The sequence below is a fragment of the Rhineura floridana genome, chromosome 4 (genome assembly GCF_030035675.1).
Source record: "Rhineura floridana isolate rRhiFlo1 chromosome 4, rRhiFlo1.hap2, whole genome shotgun sequence".
NCBI lineage: Eukaryota > Metazoa > Chordata > Lepidosauria > Squamata > Rhineuridae > Rhineura > Rhineura floridana.
Genome location: NC_084483.1, coordinates 116341911 through 116357134, shown reverse-complemented (window position 1 = coordinate 116357134; position 15224 = coordinate 116341911). Strand labels below are relative to the sequence as shown.

General features: G+C 38.9%; 1 protein-coding gene across 5 annotated transcripts in view; it reads right to left on the bottom strand.

The window, feature by feature from the left end:
* Positions 1–15224, bottom strand: part of MTHFD1L (methylenetetrahydrofolate dehydrogenase (NADP+ dependent) 1 like) — a 202261-nt gene that overhangs the window by 162681 nt on the left and 24356 nt on the right. For all 5 annotated transcript variants that reach the window (XM_061624125.1, XM_061624126.1, XM_061624124.1 and 2 more), the window contains exon 8: positions 15020–15131. In XM_061624125.1, coding sequence (XP_061480109.1) covers positions 15020–15131 — 112 coding nt within the window. The remainder of the gene's footprint in view (positions 1–15019; positions 15132–15224) is intronic.

The window sequence follows — 15224 nt, the reverse complement described above, 5'->3', positions numbered from 1 at the left end:
GCAAAGCTGTCCTCCAACACCATATTTGAAATGAGTTTATTTTTCTCTTATCCACTTTCTTCACTGTCCAACTTTCACATTCATACATAGAGATCAGGAATACCATTGTCTGAATGATCCTGACTTTGGTGTTCAGTGATACATCTTTGCATTTGAGGACCTTTTCTAGTTCTCTCATAGCTGCTCTCCCCATTCCTAGCCTTCTTCTGATTTCTTGACTATTGTCTCCATTTTGGTTAAGGACTGCGCCAAGGTATTGATAATCCTTGACAAGTTCGATGTCCTCATTATCAACTTTAAAGTTACAGAAATGTTCTGTTGCCATTGCTTTAGTCTTCTTGAAGTTCAGCTGTAGTCCTGCTTTTGTGCTTTCCTCTTTAACTTTTATCTGGATTTGTTTCAGATTGTTACTGTTTCTGCTAGTAGTATGGTATCATCTGCATATCTTAAATTATTTTTAGACCTCCTTCATCTTGGTCTAATCCTGCTTTCTGTATGATAGGTTTTCTACATATAGATTAAACAAATAGGGTGATAAAATATACCCTGTCTCACACCCTTTCCGACTGGGAACCTATCGGTTACTCCATATTGTCCTGTCAGTAGCCTCTTGTCCAGAGTATAGGTTGTGCATCAGAACAATCAGATGCTGTGGCACCCCCATTTCTTTTAAGCATTCCATAGTTTTTCATGATCTACACAATCAAAGACTTTGCTGTAATCTATAAATCACAGGGTGATTTCCTTCTGAAATTCCTCGGTCCGTTCCATTATCCAGTGTAGGTTTGTGATATGATCTCTGGTACCTCCTTCTTTTCTAAATCCAGCTTGGACATCTGGCATTTCTCGCTCCATATATGGTAAGTGCCTTTGTTGTAGAATCTTAAGCATTACTTTACTTGCATGTGATATTAAGGCAATAGTTCGATAATTACTGCATTCCCTTGGATCCTTTTTCTTTGGAATTGGGATATATGCTGAACACTTCCAGTCCTACTCTTGGTTTGAATTTTGATTTCTCTAATCTTTTGAAATAGGGCTCTTGTTCTACCTTTTTATTATCCTCTTCTATTTCTGTACGATAATTTTTGTAGTAGTTCTCTTTTGGAATAGTTTGCCCCTATGTACTAGTCGCTGTATTATTGCATTTAGGTTTCTAACTGTGTTTCTCTCTCCTTTTGCTTTTCTTTTCTTCTCTCTTTAACCATTTTAAGAGTTTCATCAATCATCCATTGAGGTCTTTCTTTTTAGTTAGAGGTATTGACTTTTTGCATTCTTCCCTGATAGTGTCTCTGACTTCAATCCATAGGTCTTCTGGTTCTTTGTCAGCTAGGTTTAAAGCCTCAAATCTGTTCCTTATTTGATCTTTAAATTCTTCAAGGATGTTATTTAAATTGTATTTTGGCATTATGATTGCTTTGTTGTTGTTCTTTAGCTTTACCTTGATTTTCGATATTACCAGTTCATGATCTGTATCACAGTCTGCTCCTGGTCTTGTTTTTGCAGGGAGTATGGAACTCCTCCATCTTCTGCTACCAATTATATAATCAATTTGATTCCTATATTGACCATTTGGTGATATCCACGTGTACAATCATCTTTTTGGTTGCTCAAAAAATGAGTTTGCAAGAAGCAAATTATCGGCTTCACAGAAAAAGCCCCATTTCCCCACAATTTCTAGTTCTTCTCTGTTCCCTACTTTAGCATTCCAGTCCCCCATGATTGCATAAAATCTCTCCATTTCCTCTTCTTCTGTGTTTGCCATTGGAACATATTGTATGATGGTTATGTTGATAGGTTTCCTGTAAAGTCTCATTGATATCAGTCAATCAATCATCATTTATTACGGTCAATGACCAGCACTATAAAATGTAAAAACAGTAAAACAATAAAACATATCAGTATTATACAGAGGAGGAAACAAGGGCAGAAGCCTGAGATAATATGGTACTAATGGTGTTGAATTAAGGCATCAGTGGCCCACCCAAGATTAACTATTATTGTTATTTGCCATCATCACTCTCCTGCAGGTAACAGCCGAAGCACCACATCTTGCCACCTTGGCTGTCACCTGCTGGTTCCTATCAGAGAGTAAATATTCTAAATAAAATGCGTCAGACTTCCCTGGGATTTTTTTGGAGAATTGGATTAATAAGATCGAATCGGGAGTCTCAATAAAACGGACAATACAACAATACATGTGCAAGAGTTTCCACGCTTCCCGTATCACAGGGGCAAAAGCGCTCCTGTACTGGAACCTTGTAAATCTACCTTCTAAAAGCACAGAAGGTAAGACATTAAGTCTAGCAAGCATGAAAGCTTTTCTGTGTTTAGGAGTTGACAGATTTATCATATAATTTGTTGTCATAAACTTTCTCTATACAACTATACAACGACTAGTACGTAGGGACAAAGAAAACTATTACAATAGTTATTGTATAGAAATAGAAAAGGACAACAAAATGGGAAGAACAAGAGCCCTATTCCAAAATATTAGAGAACTGAAAGGGAAATTTAAACCATGAACAGGGATGTTGAATCATCAACAGGGGAACACACTGACTGACCGAGATGAAATAAAAGGAAGATGGAAGCAATACACTGAAAAACTCTATAGAAGAGATGCAAGGATGACAGATTCATTCATGGAAGAACTATATGATGAACCAGAAATTTTAGAATGTGAGGTGAAAGCTGCTCTTAAAATTCTTGGAAGAAACAAATCACCAGGAATAGATGGCATACCAATAGAGTTGCTACAAGCTACTGAGACTGAATCTGTCCAAATTTTGACAAAAATTTGTCAAGAAATATGGAAAACTAAACAATGGCCCACAGACTGGAAGCGGTCAATATATATCCCACTTCAAAAGAAAGGGGATCCCAGAGAATGCAGTAATTACCGAACTATTGCCTTAATATCCCATGCAGGTAAAGTAATGCTCAAGATTCTACAACAAAGGCTCTTACCATATATGGAGCGAGAAATGCCAGATGTCCAAGCTGGATTCAGAAAGGGAAGAGGCATCAGAGATCATATTGCAAGCATACGTTGGATAATGGAACGGAGCAAGGAATTTCAGAAGAAAATCACCCTGTGCTTTATAGACTACAGCAAAGCCTTTGACTGTGTAGATCATGAAAAACTATGGAATGCTTTAAAAGAAATGGGGGTGCCACAGCATACCATACTCTTAGCAGAAACCAGTAATGATTTGAAACGAATACTGATGAAAGTTAAAGAGGAAAGCACAAAAGCAGGACTACAGCTGAATGTCAAAAAGACTAAAGTAATGACAACAGAAGATTTATGTAACTTTAAAGTTGACAATGAGGACATTGAACTTGTCAGGGATTATCAATACCTCGGCACAGTCATTAACCAAAAGACAATAGTCAAGAAATCAGAAGAAGGCTAGGACTGGGTGGGGCAGCTGTGAGAGAACTAGAAAAGGTCCTCAAATGCAAAGATGTATCACTGAACACTAAAGTCAGGATCATTCAGACCATGGTATTCCCGATCTCTATGTATGGAAGTGAAAGTTGGACAGTGAAAAAGGCGGATAAGAGAATAATCAACTCATTTGAAATGTGGTGCTGGAGGAGAGCTTTGCGCATACCATGGACTGCGAAAAAGACAAAGAATTGGGTGTTAGAACAAATTAAACCAGAACTGTCACTAGAAGCTAAAATGATGAAACTGAGGTTATCATACTTTGGACACATCATGAGAAGCCATGATTCACTAGAAAAGACAATCATGCTGGGGAAAACAGCAGGGAGTAGAAAAAGAGGAAGGCCAAACAAGAGATGGAGTGATTCCATAAAGGAAGCCACAGACCTGAACTTACAAGATCTGAACAGGGTGGTTCATGACAGATGCTCTTGGAGGTCGCTGATTCATAGGGTCACCATAAGTCGTAGTCGACTTGGAGGCACATAACAACAAATTTTCTCGCACAATCTCCATAGTTAGAATAGAGTGCAGCCAAGCTCAAATGGGTTTGTAAATCAATGTCCATGATTCACTGGGAGACAGCCTATTTTGCTTGAACATAGCCTAGTGCCATAATAGTGGGGATAGAAAACCCCAAACACGACAACTTCATTGACAATTCTCTTTTCCATCTAGATTGGAAAGTATCTACCAGAGTCAAAGGAGCTAAACCCACTGGGAAGAACATTAGTTTTAGCCAGAAGTGTATCTTATATATCAATGTGTGAGCCTCAACAGAGATTTGTACTTCTCTGGGCATTCGCAATGGCATTTTTTATTTGAACTTTCCATGAGCCTGTTGAATGAAAGGTTACACCTAAATACAGGCATACCCCGCTTTAACGTTCGCAATGGGACAGGAGAGTATACTTAAAGCGAAAATAAACGTTAAGTGAAGCAATTGTCTTCACTTGTACTGCACGCAATCACCACTAGATGGCAGTGGCGTCATGCCAAAAAAGTGTACGTTATTGCAAAGCACGCGGACGTTAAGCGGGGTATGGGGATGTATGGAGCATGTACATTATAGCGAGGTGACATTAGGTGAAGCGACGTTAAGCGGGGTATGCCTGTATCTATAGAAGGTAACCTGCTCAATATGATGGTCATTAATCTGCCATCAATGCCTATTCCTCCTCCTATTAAAAATTATGACCTTAGATTTGTCATAGTTAGTTGTCACTCATTCTTCTTTGCAATATGAGGCTAAAGCACTTAAAAGGCATCATGACAAGGATAGAAGTACCGCATCATCTGCATAGAGAAAGATTGACACAGGTCTATTTGCCATCTTGGGAGGATGTGAATTTACTTTTGCTAGGGTTTCAATCAATGAATTAATATAAAAGTTATACAATGTAGGAGCTAAAATGCATCCCTGTTTCACTCCATTAAAAGTGGGAATGGGACCTGCCAAGTGACCAACACGATCACATTTAACCTTCAAGCGTGTGTTTTCATAGAGACTACACATTAATATAAGGAGCCTCCTATCGATGTTCGTAGCCTCGAATCTTTCCCATAGTTTGTCTCTTGAAATTGAATCAAACGCAGATTTAAAGTCAATAAAAGCTGTGTGAAGCCCCTCCTTCGTTGATAGGAAATACTTTTCCATAAGATGTCGATGAACAAGTCCTTGATCAATTGTGGAGCAACCTGTCCTAAAACCGTCCTGCTCATCAGACTTCCCAGGAGGATCCCTACGCCTGTGCAGCCTCTGAGACGAGCTCTCGTCTTGGATGAAACTTTTCCAGTTTAAATTCAGTCAGAAGGCTCTTTTCTGACTGGGAATAATTTCTTCCGGTTAAAGAAGAAACGTGAGATTTCCTACATAGCTTTGTTTTGATTGTTGGAGTCTGGAATTCGTCAGAATTGTCTGTCTTCCAGCAGCTCAGACAGAGCGAGGATTTTTATGCTAGCTCAGCTGGATAAGTGACCCGTTTTTTTATACGGATTAACAGGCAAACATCCTCCTGTCTACATTCATCATTTTCTTATCTATACAGCTAAAGAGATTTGTCAAAGTAACAGCAATTGAGATAACCTAGGTGAGGTAAGACTTTCCTTTTTTTATTCACGGAACTAAGGGGGAAGAAAATATAAATAGCGTATCTTTTTTTTTATTGCAAAAAGCTGACATGGAAAATAGCATTCTAAAGATTAAACGGATGAGAGATTTCTGATTGAAAGAGATAAGACTGGGACTATTTTTCTTGATCTACTTTTTTTTTTCTTTTTGACGAATCTGCTCATTCTCTCTGCTACTAGCTATTTCGACGCTGTGAACTAAAGCCGTTCTTACACTTCTGGGCAGATAAGAGATAAGGGCTGTCTAGCGTGTGACGTTAGTTTGCTGGAAAGATTAACTCCTTTGTAACTGGTTAAAGAAATAAGCTGCTCTCTGTTTGGGACATTGAAAATTGAAGGAGTTTTGTTCCTTTGGTTTTAAGAATGACAATTAAGAAGATCATGGATGTACAAGAAGGGACTTTATCTCTAGACATGTTTCAGAAAATAATGAATGGGATTAACTCAATAAAACAAGAACTGAGAAATAATAGACAAGCGTGGAGAATTGAATTTCACGAAATGAGACAGGAGCTGAAAGAAACTCAGGATTCTATGAGAAAGGAGAATAAAGATAGATCTGGAAAACAAAAAAAGGATGGAAGAGAAATTAAAGGCAAGGTTCAAACTATGGAGATTGGCTTAATTATGGACATGAAAAAAGATTTGGATTTTCTGGCTGTGATGGATCCTGGAGACAAATATTATAGTTTGGAATTCAGCGCTGTCCTTGAAGGAATTGAAGAGATTGGAGATAAAGATATTATCGGTTCAAGAAAATTCTTGGACTGGAAGGATTTGATGGAACTTGAAATGGAGAAAGTTAACAGAATTAATCCCTGTTTTGTGTCAATGGAAAAACCTTCAAGAGATGTACTAGTGTATCATGTGGAAAAGAGGAACAGAGATGCGGCTTTGCAACAACACTTCAGTGATACGTTTGGATTTGATGGTAAGAAAACATCTGTGATGGAGGAAATTCCTATCAGACTTTTATTATATGACTATGACAGCAAGATTTTTGGGTGCGTAAAGATGGAAGATGGACCCAATATGGATAATGACAGAAGAGCGATTTAAAATTACTGGACTTAGTAGATTTGATGAGTTGGATTAATTGGCATGTTTATTTAGAAAAAAAATTGATTGACATATATCTCAAGGATTGGAAACTTCTCTTTGACTTTTTGTGGAAGATTAAAATGATATGATGTTAATGAGATTTGAAACCAACTAAGATAACCGTTGGAGGAAGGTGATTTTATGATCTATTAAGAGATAGGTTTGTTATATATTATAGATTTATAGCTGAACTATGACAAATCGGAAGTCAATATTCTTTCTTTTTATATATATATATATTTTTTTCTTTCCTTTTGTATTGTACTAGTTATTGATTTGTGTTGTTTTCTTTTGTATTGTTTTGGTTTTGAAAATTGGAATAAAAATTAATTGAAAAAAAAAACAACTAAAACCGTCCTGCTCATCACAGAGTATATTTTCCTGCTCTAGCCAGTTTAGTAGTTTCTCGTGCAAATGAGAAGCATATAGTTTGCTAATTATACTTAGCAAGCTAATCAGTCTGTAATTAGAAGGATCGGACCTTTTTCCTTTCTCGTATATTGGAATAATGATGGCAAGCCCCCAGTCCTCTGGAACACATGCTGTATGATCAATACATGTAAATAATGATGCTAGGATAGGGGCCCACCACTCTAAATTTAACTTAAGGAGTTCTGATGGAATATTATCACTCCCTGGTGCTTTACCAGCTTTCAGTTTAGAAATAAGGCTTCTGACTTCATGGGAGGTGATCGGCGGCCACTCAGGGAAACTGCTTATGTCTACCTTTAATGACTGGTGACAGCTTGGTCCTGTTGCGTAGATTGTGCTAAAATACAATTCCCAGGAAGTCACTGGAATATAGCTGTCCATGTTAATTGTTGTTTTCGGGTAGCCCCTCGCAACCACACTCCAAAAAGTTGTGGTGTCGTGTGCTCTTGTCGCTTTAATTAAGCTTTGCCAAGCCTCCCTTGTGGCCTGCTTCTTTTTTACTTTAATTAAAGCCTTGTATCTCCTCTTTAACTGGAACCATTCAGGAGATAGTGCTGACAGATTTGGATCCCTGTATGATTGATATTTCTCAATTAGGGATTTTTCATATCAATGCATTCATGATTGAACCAGTGTTTGGATTTGCTAATATTTAATCTTGTCAGAATTTTAGCTTTTAAGCAATTATGTAAGGAGGAAATCAGTTCCTGGAACAAAATTATCACTGCTCTTGGAGAGTCTGCTGTTAGCGTAGCTTCACAATGGTATAGGCTGTCTTCTGTGTACAACCACTCTGTTAAAGTGTGCCCTATTGTATTTGACCACTTTACACATGTGGTTTTTGACCCTGCCTCAGAGTTTAGCAACAGGTCATAATCTGCGTGAATGTTTTGAGATCCGAGTTTCAAGGATAGAACCATAGGTAAATGCTCACTCTCCATACGCTTGCCCACCTTACAACAAGACACTAGGTTTAGTAGATCAAATAAAATGAAACAATCCATTGTGGAGGCTCCCAACCCTGAAAGGAATGTGAATTCGCCATTAATGTCACCTTCTACATCCCCATTTAATATTACTAGGTCCAATCTGTTAACCATTTGCATTAGACAAAGGCCAGTGTAGTTACAGCCCTTGTCTTTGGACTGTCTAATGGGAACCATATGGGTCTCCTCATTGATATCACTCGCTCAGACCTTGCGTTATAGCTCCTAATTGCTTTTGCTACATCACTTCTTACTATTAGAGCAACCTCGTTTCTTCTTAATTTCTCATTTCCTTCATAAAATATTTTGTAGTTGCCTGATTGAAAGTGTCCATTTTAATTCACTCACGCCAAGTATTGCAATATTGATATGTTCCATTTCTTGCTTGACAATTTCTAACTTTCCCTGGTTCATGCTTCTCACATTCCATGTTCTTATTGTGTATGTTGAACAACTTCTGACTCCTTTCGCATCTGTGTGCTTCAGCCTCTGGGCTTCCTTTCGGCAGTTGCATCATTAGTCACAGTGCTACTCGTACTTGTCTGTTGTTCTTCCCAGTAACTCAATGAGTCCCATCTGACCTGGGGTATGTGTGTCTCATCTTCCAGCACTATCTCGTGTTGCATTTTGGATACTCTGCTCATAGGGTTTTCATGGTAAAAGGTATTCAGAGGTGGTTTACCATTGCCTTCCTCTGAGTCTGGATGCATCTTAGTTTGGTGTCTCAGCTTTAATCATTCCGCTTTGGGTACCCCTGCTAGGAGTCTAGACTCCTGACAGCACTGCTCTCAGCTTCTTTGACACTCTCAAACCCTCTCACCACGTTAAGATGTGCATCCTAGAGCGGGGATGCACAACACGCTAGCACAAAAGTACTAAGTTTACACTTTCAGCTGTGAGATATTTTGCGGTTGTGGTGGTGTTTATTAATACCAACTAACGATACAAAGATGCATAGATGCATACAAAACCAAACAAGACAAAAAAGGTAAGAAACAAGGATAAGTTTGAGAGCTGAGGTAAGTGGTAGTGCACAGGCTTAACTGTCATAGTAATATGGGGATTATACTAGGAATTCTGCAACATCATTTATGGATGTTGCACTATGCTAAGAATGAGGCTCCTGCTAATGGAATGGCTGCCACAATTGTATATCACTCACTATATTTTCCTGGGATGCATTTTTTTTTTATGGAGAATTTATATTATACTCCCACATTAAAATGCTTCAAGGTCTCCCTTTGACTGAGGAAGGAATGTGTTTCTTCTACAATATTCAATAAAAGATCTCCAGTTTGATATAAAGTTATAAGAACATAAGAAGGGCCTGCTGGATCTTGTTCTCACAATGGCCAACCAGATGCCTATGGGAAGCCCAACTGAGTCCAGCGGCACTTTCCCCTCCTGCAGTTTCCAGTAACCGGCATTCAGAAGCATATTACCTCTAAGAGTTCTTAGGGTTAGATGCCTTCTTTCTCCATGAATTTTTCTAATCCTCTTTTAAAGCAATCCAAGTTGGTGGCTATCACTTGTGCAGGAGCAAATTCTGGAATTTAACTATGCACTGTGAGAAAAAATACTTTCTGTATGAAGAGGTTACTCTATTGATTTCTTTTTTTCTTGTACCTTTAACTAGAATGTCAGTTTGGCCATAAAGATAAAGTCACACACTTTCCCTAACCAACTGTTAAATGTGAGATTTTAAAACTGACTATTGCCATAGTCCAGCGAATTCTGTAAGAAACACGGCCAGAATCCACTCAGGCAACCACCTCAGGCAGTGGATTCTGGGTGTCATAAAACAGCAGCAAAAAGTTAGTTGTTTTATTTTTACTGCCAAGAAAGGGGAAACCAGCACCAGGCAAACACAAGTTCTTAGATGCATTTAAGGGGGCTCTTTTCAGTGCTGCTGCAAAGTACTTTGTCAGACATCATAACACAGGAATATTTTTCTCAGTGACTATGCAGTACCACCTGGTTATAGTTTACAAACAAAATACAACTTCTTGCTAGCTGTGCATCTCAGAATATATTAAAATTCTGAATCACAATTCTTAATTTCTTGGTAGCAAAGGTAACCAGGCCATAAAAAATGATTATATTTAGAATGATAGAATAGTAGAGTTGGAAGGGGCCTATAAGGCCATCAAGTCCAACCCCCTGCTCAATGCAGGAATCCAAATCAAAGCATTCCTGACAGATGGCTGTCCAGCTGCCTCTTGAATGCCTCCAGTGTTGGAGCACCCACTACCTCTCTAGGTAATTGGTTCCATTGTCATATGGCTCCAACAGTTAGGACGTTTTTCCTGATGTCCAGTCGAAATCTGGCTTCCTGCAACTTGAGCCCACTATTCCGTGTCCTGCACTCTGGGATGATCGAGAAGAGATCCCGGCCCTCCTCTATGTGACAACCTTTCATGTACTTGAAGAGTGCTATCATATCTCCCCTCAGTCTTCTCTTCTCCAGGCTAAACATGCCTAGTTCTTTCAGTCTCTCCTCATAGGGCTTTATTTCCAGTCCCCTGATCATCCTTGTTGCCCTCCTCTGAACCTGTCCCAGTTTGTCTGCATCCTTCTTGAAGTGTGGAGACCAGAACTGGATGCAGTATTCAAGATGAGGCCTAACCAGTGCTGAATAGAGGGGAACTAATACTTCACACAATTTGGAAACTATACTTCTGTTAATGCAGCCTAATATAGCATTTGCCTTTTTTGCAGCCACATCACACTGTTGGCTCATTTCTAACACTAAACAAACAATTAGGGGGAAAAACATGTCAAAGGCCTTTCATTTGTGTTCACCTTCAAACCCAGTCTTCTGGAAATGTTCAGTTTAGATTGGAAGTTGGAATGCTTCACTGGAAGTTAAAACACAGTCCGCCACAGCCATAAATTAACCATGCTGGGATCTCAGCCAGAGATATGAAATATGAAAGAGGAGGGACCAAATATTTGATTTGGCTTTATATAATTTATCAGCACAGAGATACCACGTGGATGACTTTCAAAGTTATTTCAAGCAATGTATGCTAGGAAACTCGTTTATCCTTCTGACTAGAAATTAGACTAGCTGAGCTGTTGCCAGAAATGACTGAGATGGAGAATTAACACAACAGATTGTGTGAACAGAGTCCACTGAAAAACAATGTATTTGAAGTGGCATCAGATCACATGAAAGTTCTCTCTGTAGCCCAGGGGTGGGGTACCGAAGTCCTGAAGCTAGAATGCAACCCTCCAGGCTCCTCTGTTTTGCAGGACTCCACAACCCTCACTAGCCCTGCTCTGCACCCTCCTTGAGCACTTTTGCTTGGATGAAATGTATTAATGAACGCTGATAATGGAGCTGGCTTGCCTAGACAGATATATGTGTGTGGTGTGTGTGTGTGTGTGTGTAGAAACCTCTGACTTGAGCATGGCTGGACTATAGTCTACTGTGCAAAGATAAGAATCCCATGTGTTGCTCTACCCACTTTTGCCTCTGACCCTGCCCACAACTGGCATGCAGCTGATGGAAATTTACATGAGGAAGTGCAGATCTTGGGCTGAAAAGAGTTGCCGGCATCTGCTGTAGAGTCTCATTCATGCACACAAGCAAGCCTTCACGTGATGCTGCAATCCTCAAATGATTTATTATTTTATTTATTTATTTCTATCCTGTACTTCCTCCCAGAAGGAGCCCCAGATGATTAAAAACATGCATGCTTGAACCAGCTAAGAGAGATACTGAATTAGTTTGTGAGAACTTGTTCTGTGAGAAGCTGAGCTTCTCCATTATCCAGTGAATCAAAAAGTTATGACAGTATATTATCCCTGAAACAGAATACTAGGAATCTTTCAAAATTCATCCACAACTGTTAACCTTAAGGAAATTCAGAGGTAGCAGTACCACTGGTAGTTCTCTTCTCAAGTGCAAGTTGAACAGAGGAAAGAACTAGTATCAGAACATGCCTAGCTTGTATCAGTACCCAAGAGGAATGACCAGTTGTTTACCACTAGCAAAAATAGGCAACAAGAGAACCATTACGCTGAGTACAAATAATGCTGAACTGAAACTGTCCATTAGGTTCTTCCTGATCATTCAGAATTCAGTGTATGAACCATCATTACCACAGTCATTTAGGTTATAGTTCTTTTATGTCACCAGGAAATTAGATAATAAAATAGCAAGGCTTAACAACTTCGATTGCAATGAAGAAAAAGACAATAACATTTAGGGGAACAATTAAGTGTTCACTTACATATATTCCAGTATAAGCAGTGAATGAGTTACCAAGTTTGATCATCAGTGCAAGGAGATTACTATGGTTTTACATCAGCTTTTACCTTTCATTGAAGGAACAAATATATCGATACATAGCATACATCAACTAAAAGCACCAATCAACAAAAAGAAATGGCAAAATTGTTCAATGGTGACTCTTAACTCCAAGCAGGATTTTCACTTTTATGACCTTACAGATGATAAGCAGAGCATTCTTAAAGAATGAGATAACACTAGACAACTTCTTTGGAATGTCAAATAACAAAGAATTTAATATACATATAAAAATAAAAAATATTGAAAGGGAACTTGCCTATCCCTTTTGATGCTATGGTTCTAGTCAAGCAGAAGCAACTGGTGTTATCAATAAATATTTTTGCAATTAAACTAAGTAGATTCTTTTTATCAGAGGTATGTGTTTCATACAGATGCGAACATTTAATGTATGTACTTTCCCCCATGAAACAATAAATATGTATTTAATAACAATAAATAATGAGAGTGTTTCTGCTGGAAGGGTTAGTCCCAGAGACAGTTTATTACAAAAACATATATACGAAGGCACATAGACATTGTGCAGGCAGTAAACAAAACAAGATTTCTCTTATTAAAATCTTGTCAAACCTTTTTTTTAAAACAACAACAACAACAACACTGTAAGTTCTAATACTGAAATCTTTTGATGAACGTTCTTGTGTGTTAGTAGATGCCTTAAACTACACTGGCATGGCATAGTCTTTTGCACACGTCTACTTCTGTGCTCAACAAATGCTAATTTATTATTCATACTTGCATCTTGCCCTCCCTCCCAAGAGAAGCCGGAGTGGTAAAAATACAGTATCACATATATGACGCAACAACAACAACTAATGTTAACAACAATATGAACAACAAGAGCCACAAAAAAAAAACAGGAAAGAGTCAAGAAAGGAACTACAACTAATTAGCATAAGGTGCAAGAAAGTATAAAAAACAGCTATGCTAGCAAACATAAGTGGACACAAATACAGTGTCTTGCAAAAGTAATCAGGCCCCTGACCAATGCTCTCATATTACTGAATTACAAATGGTACATTGTAGTTTTGTTCTGTATGATATTTTACTTTGAAACACTGAAACTCAAAATCAGTCATTGTAAGGTGACATTGGTTTTATGTTGAGAAATGTTTGTAAGAAACATAAAAAACTGAAACATGTTGCTTGTGTAAGTATTCAACCCACACACATTAATATTTGGTAGAGCCACCTTTCGCTGCAATAACAGCTTTAAGTCCTTTGGGGTAGGTATGTACCAGCTTTGCACACAGTGTCCGAGGCATTTTGGTCCATTCTTCTTGGCAGGTTCGCTCCAGGTCGTTCAGGTTGGTTGGACGTCACTTGTGTCCCCCAATTGAGTGCCACAGATTCTCAATGGGACTGAGATCAGGACTTTGACTAAGCCACTGTAGGACATTCACCTTTTTGTTCTTAAGCCACTCCAATGTTGTTTTGGCCTTGTGCTTGGGATCATTGTCCTGCTGAAAGGTCAATTTCCTCCCAAGCTTCAGTTCTAGTGGACTGAAGCAGGTTATCTTACAGTATTTCCCTGTATTTGGCTCCATCCATTCTCCCTTCAATTTTAACAAGATGCCCAGTCCCTGCTGATGAGAAGCATCCCTACAGCATGATGCTGTCACCACCACACCATACTTCACTGTAGGGATGGTATGTCTTGAGGCATGGGCTGTGTTAGGATTGCGCCACACATAGCTCTTTGAGTTTCGGCCAGAAGGCTCTATCTTGGTCTCATCTGACCACAAAACCTTTTCCGACATGGCAGCTGGGGCACTCTCATGCTTTCTGGCAAACTCCAGACGTGCTTTCAGATGGTACTTTTTGAGTAACTGCTTCTTTCTTGCCACCCTCCCATACAGGCCAGTGTGATGCAAAGCTCCTGATATGGTTGACTGCTGAACAATTACTCCACTCCCAGCCAGTGAACTCTGTAGCTCCTTCAAAGTGATTGTTGGCCTCTATGTGGCTTCTCTCACAAGTCTCCTTCTTGTTTGAGTGCTGAGTTTTGAGGGACGGCCTTTTCTTTGCAATGCCTGGGTGGTGTGATGCAGGTTTATTGATCCAACTATGCTCACTGGGATATCCAAACATAGGATATTATTTTGTACCCTTTTCCTAATCATGTGCATTTGTATTACATTATCTCTCACTTCTGTAGAATGCTCTTTGGTCTTCATTTTCCTTCTGATCCACAGCCTGACCAATGATCCTTCAACAGTGGGGGTTTTATCCTGACAATGAGACAGCAACTTTAATAGTTCACAGGTGGAGGCCAATGGTAAGGTAACTGTGTCCTCGATAGGGCATTTTCTTTCATCTGTGTAAACTGGAAGCTTCCATGGGACAGGGGTTGAATACTTATGCAAGCAACATGTTTCAGTTTTTTATGTTTCTCACAAACATTTCTCAACATAAAACCAATGTCACCTTACAATCATTGATTTTGAGTTTCAGTGTTTCAAAATAAAACATTATACAGAACAAAATTGCAATGTACCATTTGTAATTCAGTAATATGAGAGCATTGGTCAGTGGTCTGATTACTTTTGCAAGGCACTGTACATTAGCTTTTAAAAACTGTGCAACTTGAAAGAAACTTACCCCATAAAATGTCATGTGAACAGTCCACAGTGGTCATCTCAGGGGTCATCCAAGTAAGTGGAATCTCTTTAGGTTTGGTGCTACCCACTACCACCATATCAGCATCATGAAGCTACATGAAGATGGGCATGGAGGAAATCATACAAATGAAACATTAGGTAAAAATAAAATTTATTAGATCTCGTTGCCAGATGACATTTAATAA